Genomic DNA, 7,305 nt, shown 5'->3' with positions numbered 1-7,305 from the left:
TTGAAAGGTGGATAAGGAACTGGTTAAAGGGGAGACTACAAAGGGTCGTACTGAAGGGTGAACTATCAGGCTGGAAGGAGGTTACTAGTGGAGTTCCTCAGGGATCAGTTTTCGGACCAATCTTATTTAATCTTTTTATTACTGACCTTGGCACAAAAAGCGGGAATGTGCTAATAAAGTTTGTGGATGACACAAAGCTGGGAGGTATTGCTAACACAGAGAAGGACCGGGATATCATACAGGAAGATCTGGATGACCTTGTAAACTGGAGTAATAGTAATAGGATGAAATTCAATAGTGAAAAGTGCAAGGTCATGCATTTAGGGATTAATAATAAGAATTGGGGACACATCAGTTGGAAGTAACAGAGTGGGAGAAGGACCTCGGAATATTGGTTGATCACAGGATGACTATGAGCCGCCAATGTGATATGGCCGTTAAAAAAGCTAATGCAATTTTAGGATGCATCAGGAGAGCTATTTCCAGAAAAGATAAGGAGGTGTTAGTACCATTATATAAGGCAGTGGTGAGACCTCATCTGGAATACTGTGTGCAGTTCTGGTCTCCCATGTTTAAGAAGGATGAATTCAAACTGGAACAGGTTCAGAGAGGGGCTACTAGGATGATCTGAGGAATGGAAAACCTGTCTTATGAAAGGAGACTGAAAGAGCTTGGCTTGTTTAGCCTAACCAAAAGAAGGTTGAGGGGGGATATGCTTGCTCTTTATAAATATATTGGAGGGATTAATATTAGGGAGGGAGAGGAATTATTTAAGCTTAGTACCAATGTGGACACAAGAACAAATGTTTATAAACTGGACACTAGGAAGTTTAGATTTGAAATTAGACGAAGGTTTCTAACCATTAGAGGAGTGAAGTTCTGGAACAGCCTTCCAAGGGGACTAGTGAGGCAAAAGACATATCTGGCTTGATAAGTTTATGGAAGAGATGGTATGATGGGATCGCCCAATTTAGGCAATGAATTTTGGCAATTGATCTTTGATTATCAGCAGGTAAGTATGCCCAGTGGTGTGTGATGGGATGTTAGATGGGATGGGATCTGAGTTACTGCAGAGAATTCTTTCCTGGGTGTCTGGCTGGTGAGTCTTCTATCAATGTATAAAAGGAGAAGTTGTGGGGGTGTCATCTTTATGTCAGCTGAGGGCACAGGATTCTGTATGTTGACTGAGCCTTTACCTTGTTGTTAGAGGGCTTATTCCTTCACTCACTCACTTCTCTGGTCCTTCTTGCATGAACAGAGAGCAAGAATACGCAAAGTCAGAAGGTGCAAACAATTCAATGTTTAATGGGGTGAACTTCCAGCAAGCATGATTCCAGTTTCATTCCTCAGTGTCCCCCTTCCCAGCTCTGACACCACAGAGCCTTGCCTGTGTCCCTGTTCCCATTCCCCATGCCTTAGCAAAACATGATTCCATTTCCCCCACCCCCATTCCCTGTTCCCATTCCCTCCCTTACTTCCTGATTGACTGCAGACTATCTAGTAAAACTGGAGTTTTGCTTAGCTATACCTTAACCAATCATTTTACTGAAATTTACCTAACCAATCCTGACACATTGTAACATGCTTATTTAACCAATTATATCCCACCAGCTTAAATGGTTTACACACAACAAAATTAATTATACAGCAGACAGAAACAATCACAGAACCCGACAGAGATTTTACAGACAAACAATAGGGAAGTGGAGACTACAGTGATAGAACAATACAGAAATGAGGATTTCACATCCCAGCAATTGATAAGTGAGTTCTTGCCAGACAGGATGCTATCAAACTAAGTTTCCTTTTACATCTTCTAGGCTCTTCCCTTTCTCTGGAGGTGATAGGAATATCAGGGCAGGACTGTATTCCTAACAGCTCAATAGCACCTTATTTAAATGTGACTAGTTTGGAATGTGAGGATGTGACCATTCACTTCCCAGCTGCCTCTGCTGCTTAGTCAAAGGCTGAGCCTAAAAACAGGGCCTCAGACTGTCAAAGTGAGAGAAGACACTTACACCGGCAGACAGTGATTTGATCCTTTTCTTAATACCTCTATAACTAGCTAAGTTATAAGAATACACCTAAATTATTAAAGTATAGGCCTTTGCGACAGGCCTGACTATCTATATCCTAACACTTGTGGTGGGCATACATGTGTTAGTGCTGAATCTAGCAGCGGTGTTGCACGCCAGATATGGTGCTAGAGCAAGAGATCTGGTCCTCTTCATCTCCTCCAAGTCCACCTGTCCTCCATGTCAGGATAGAGTCATAGAGTTCAAGGCCAGAAGGAACGACCAGATCATCCAGTCTGACCTGCTCTATGACAACACCACCCGGCACCCACAGACCAAACCCAACCACTGAAATTAGATCAAAGTGTCATGGCCCTCAGGAGACTAGACAATTCTGTGCCACTGGCAGACCATAGGAGAGACTGAGGGACACTAATGCCTGAAGGCCCCGCAATGGCAGGGAAATGATTGAGATACACCCAGAAAATCCTGGCAAGTGACCCACACCATATGCTGCAGAGGAATGTGAACCCCACCTCCCCCAAGTTCCCTGCCAATCTGACCGGGGGGAGAAATTCCTGACCCCCACAGGTCAAGCAGTTAGTGGGGGCAGGGATAGCTCAGTGGTTTGAGCATTGGCCTACTAAACCCCGAGTTATGAGTTCAATCCATGAGGGGGCCATTTGGGGAACTGGGGTAAAAATCTGGGGATTGGTCCTGCTTTGAGCAGCAGGTTGGACCTCCTAAGGTCCCTTCCAACTCTATGATTCTATGTGGGCAAGGCCATGCTCCTGAGTGAGAGAGAATGGCTCAGAGCCCTGTCACATCCTGCCCATGTCAAGTAGGGGTGCCCCTATGCTTCAGAGATTTAAAAAAAAAACCTGGGTGGGGTGGAGGAATCACTTCCTTACCCCTGCCAGTGGCCAGATGAAACCCTGAAGCATGAGCTTTTTAGAAACATAAGACATATTCAGCAAATGAGCCCCAAGGCTGTTGAGCCTGGCCCCCCACCATCACAAGCAGCCCCGACATACAATCCCACTCAGATATGTGTCCATCTCGCTCTTCAAACTAATTCATTGGTTTGCCTCCCACAACTCCTATTGGGAGGCTGCTCCAGAACATTGCCCTGCTGGTGGTTAGAAACCTCCCTGGAAATTTCTATCCAGTCTCTCCATTTCTCACATGGCCAAATGTACACGTGAGCCAGGTTAACACAGTCTGGCTCCTTGTCAACGTCTAGTGGTTAGACCACAAATGGTGGTTTATAAGACAATGGGCCCAGTCCCCAGGTTGTGGCAATGGCTATGCAGCTCCATTGGAAGTAGTAGGTCAGATCCACAGATGCTGCAAATTGCTTTAGTGCCATCAAAGTCAATGGAACTACACTGATGTGCTGAAGATCTACCCAAAATGTCTTCTCACCGACCCCAGTCTTACACCAGTCTGACTCCCTGGTTCCCACAAAGCCACACCTGATTTATACATGCAACCAATACATCTCTCATCATTGTTTTCTGTGGCCATGGAATGTGTGCACGTGGCAAAGAAGTGGAATGTATATTGTTTTGACACAGAATAAAAGTCTGATTCCTCTCTCGCACACAATTTACCCCCATTTAACTCCACAACTGGACCAGATTTTCTACTGGTGTAAATCACCCCAGCAGCAGTGACATCAGGGGAGTTAATCTGGGTTTGCATTGGTGCAACTGAGATTAGAATGAGACCTGGTTGTGTGCAAGCTGTGTGGTCATGGAAATAACTGACATTAAATGAACAGATACTAAGTAAGCAAACTTTTATTAGATAAAGACAGAAATTAATTCTTGGTGAATTACCTACACCCAGTCAGTCTCCTCAGGGCAGCATTCATTTCCTTGTTCCTCATGCTGTAGATAATTGGATTCATGATTGGTGGCAATATGGAATAGAGAACAGCCACCACAAGATCCAGAGCAGATGGGGAGTTGGAGGTGGGTTTCAGGTAGGCAAAAGCCCCAGTGCAAACAAACAAGGAGACCACAATTAGGTGAGGGAGGCAGGTGGAGAAGGCTTTATGCCGGCCCTGCTCAGAGGGGATTCTCAACACTAATTTGCAGATCTGAACATACGACACAATGATAAAAACAAAACAGCCTAAGACTAAACACACACTAAATGCAAGAACCCCAACTTCACTGAGATATGAGTCAGAGCAGGCGAGCTTGAGGAGCTGGGGGACTTCACAGAAGAACTGATCCACCATGTTGCCTCCACAGAACGTCAATGCAAACGTGTTCCTGGTATGTAGCACAGAGTAGAGAATTCCACTGATCCAGGCACCGGTTGCCATTTGGACACAAGCTCTGCTGTTCATTATTGTCTCATAGCGCAGTGGTTGGCAGATGGCGACATATCGGTCATATGCCATGATGGTGAGAAGGGAAAAATCTGCTCCCAACAAGAAGAAGAGGAAAAAGACTTGGGCAACACATCCAGCATAGGAAATGGACCTGGTGTTCATGAGGGAGTTGGCCATGGATTTGGGGACAATGACAGAGATGGAGCCGAGGTCTACGATGGACAGATTCATCAGGAAGAAGTACATGGGGGTGTGAAGGTGGTGGTCGAAGGCTATGGCCATGAAGATAAGAAGATTCTCCATCAGGGCTGCCAGATAGATCACTAGAAACAAAACAAAGTGCAAAATCTGCAGCCCCCAAACGTCAGAGAATCCCAGGAGAAGGAACTCGGTCACGGTGGTTCGGTTGGACATTTTCTTTCTCAGGACATCATGTGATGGTGTCTGGGGGGAGGGAGGGGACGACAAGAGCAAGGCCAGGAATAGATCAGTGAAATAACTCTCCTTTTATGAAAACCACCTTAATTTCCTTGAGTCAAACTCTTACCTTGTGATGATTGGTATAATATGGGAACGAGGATGGGGAAAACAGTACAAAATAATAGAAAACAGCCCCACTGACTCCAGTGGAGTTACTCCTGATTTACACTGGGGTGAAAGAAAGTAGAATCATCTCAATGGACTCCAGTGCAGTTACTCCTAATTTACACCAGGGTGATGGAGAGGAGAAATAGGAACAATTGCTTTTGAGATATTTGTATACCTCTGTCACCCAGAGGTGGGCGAACTCTGGATAACAGTTTATAAATGTTACTACCCTCAGTTTACCGAGGAGAATTGTGGGACTGCCTGGCCATATTCTGCTGTCGGGGAACTGCTGTGAATGTAGGGTAATTTCACTGCATGCCGTGGAATTACTCCCCATTTATATTGTTCTTAATGGGAGCAGAATCTCGCAGGTGACTGAACCCAGCCAGCCATATTTACACAGTGAACTCGAGTCAGGAATAAAGCCCAGGAGTCCTGACGCCCCGTCCCCTGTTCTAGCTGAAATTCTAACAGAAATTGTTCTGAAATGAGACTTTCTCAGTCTCTCCTTTTGAAGCTGCTCCACTTTGTATCAATAATTAAATAGTCTTTGGAGCAGGGACTTGAATTTGGCTCTTCCAGACTCCAGGTGACGGGGGGAGGGATAGCTCAGTGGTTTGAGCGCTGTCCTGCTAAACCCAGGGCTATGAGTTCAATCCTTGAGAGGGCCATTTAGGAAACTGGGGTAAAAATCTGTCTGGGGATTGGTCCTGCTTTGAACAGGGGGTTGGACTAGATGACCTTCTGAGCTCCCTTCCAACCCTAAAATATGATTCTATGTGAGTGTCCCATGCAGGAGAATCTCTCAAACAAATTTGCTGGCCCAATGAATCTTCATTGTCACTCGCAGCAGTCATTCCTGATGGCAGTGGAGAGGCTGAGATGCAGTCTGATGTAGTGGTTAGAGGAGGGGACTGGGAGTCAAGACACTCTCCTGTAAAGTAGGAATTCAAATCCTTTCTGATCATCAGTCAGCATGAGGGATTGAACCTGAGTCTGTCACAGGCCAACCGAGTGCCCTAACCACTCAGCTTTATGTTATGAAGGGAGCCTGCCCCAGAGTCCTTATGAGAGACAGAAATAGAACCCCCAGTTCTGTCTCCTCTCCTCTACACACTGGACTGAACTTCCACCCGGAGCCACACATAAAACTCAGGAGGCCTGGCTCTCAGCCCCCACTACTCTTACCACTAAACCACTAGTGGATAAAATACGGCCTCGGGCCACATCCAGCCTGTGGGACTGTCCTGCCTGGCCCCTGAGCTCCTGGCCAGAGGAGACTAGGCCCCGGCCCCTGACCTGCTGTCCCTTCTCCCCAGGAGAAATGGTCTGGGCAGTGGGGCTGTGAACTCCTGGGGCAGCGGATCTGCAGTGCCAGGCCTGACCCGGTGCTCTGAGCTGTGTGGTGGCGGTGGCGGCAGCGTGGCCCAGCTCTAGCGGAGCAGCGCAGCTGTAGCGCTGCCCATCACCAGTGCTCCAGGCAGTGCAGTAAGGGGGTTGGAAGCAGGGGGGTAGTTGTGTAGAGGGTGGGGGAGTTTGGGGTGGTGGTTGGGGGCAGGGGTCTGGATAGGGGGCAGGGAGGTCAGAAGGGAAACAGTGGGATGAATGGGGGCAGAGGTCCCGAGGGGCAGTCAGGAAGGAGGAGGGGTTGGATGGGACGGCAGGGGGCAGTCAGAGACACAGGTTCCAGGGGCAGTCAGGGGCCAGAGAGAAGGGGTGTTTGGATGGGGCAGGGGATCCAGGGGGCCCATCAGTAAACGGGGGGGGTTGGATGGGGCAGGAGTCCGCGGGGGCAGATAGTAGGTGGGGGCCTGGATCTCCATACAATTTATGAAACCCGATGCGGCCCTCAGGCCAAAAAGTTTGCCAGCCTCTGCACTAAACCTCGTTCCCTTCCCAGAGCTGAGGATAGAACCAAGGAGTCCTCACTCCTAGTCCCCACTACTCTAACCCTCTAGACCCAATGCCTAAAAGACAGAAGTAACAATAAACTTAGAACTAGACACAACCTGATGTAGATAGATAGATAGATAGATAGATAGATAGATAGATAGATAGATGATAGATAGATAGATGTCACAACAAACCAACAGAGACACACAAATAAGAAAAGAACAGATACAGAGAGTGAGAGAAACACAGAACTAACACAAACTGGCAGATAGAGAAGTAAAAACGAGCTAATTGAGGCCTAGTCTACACTGAGAAGGGGGGTCGAACTAGGGTACGCAAATTCAGCTACGTGAATAGCGTAGCTGAATTCGAAGTACCCTAGTTCAACCTACTCACCCGTCCAGTCGTGGCGGGGTCAAACTCCGCGGCTCCCCCGTCAACTCCGCCACCGCCGTTTGCAGTGGT

The 7,305-nt window shown here is 47.4% G+C and overlaps 1 protein-coding gene across 1 annotated transcript; it reads right to left on the bottom strand.

The window, feature by feature from the left end:
• Window positions 1-3,852: 3,852 nt before the first annotated feature.
• On the bottom strand, window positions 3,853-4,662 carry LOC123346854 (olfactory receptor 14A16-like). Its single transcript, XM_044984303.1, has one exon. The coding sequence runs from the start codon at window positions 4,660-4,662 to the stop codon at window positions 3,853-3,855; it is 810 nt and encodes a 269-aa protein (XP_044840238.1).
• Between the last annotated feature and the right edge of the window lie 2,643 nt (window positions 4,663-7,305).

This window comes from Mauremys mutica, chromosome 12 (assembly GCF_020497125.1).
Source record: "Mauremys mutica isolate MM-2020 ecotype Southern chromosome 12, ASM2049712v1, whole genome shotgun sequence".
Classification (NCBI taxonomy): Eukaryota; Metazoa; Chordata; order Testudines; family Geoemydidae; genus Mauremys; species Mauremys mutica.
This window is presented reverse-complemented; position numbering and strand designations above follow the sequence as displayed.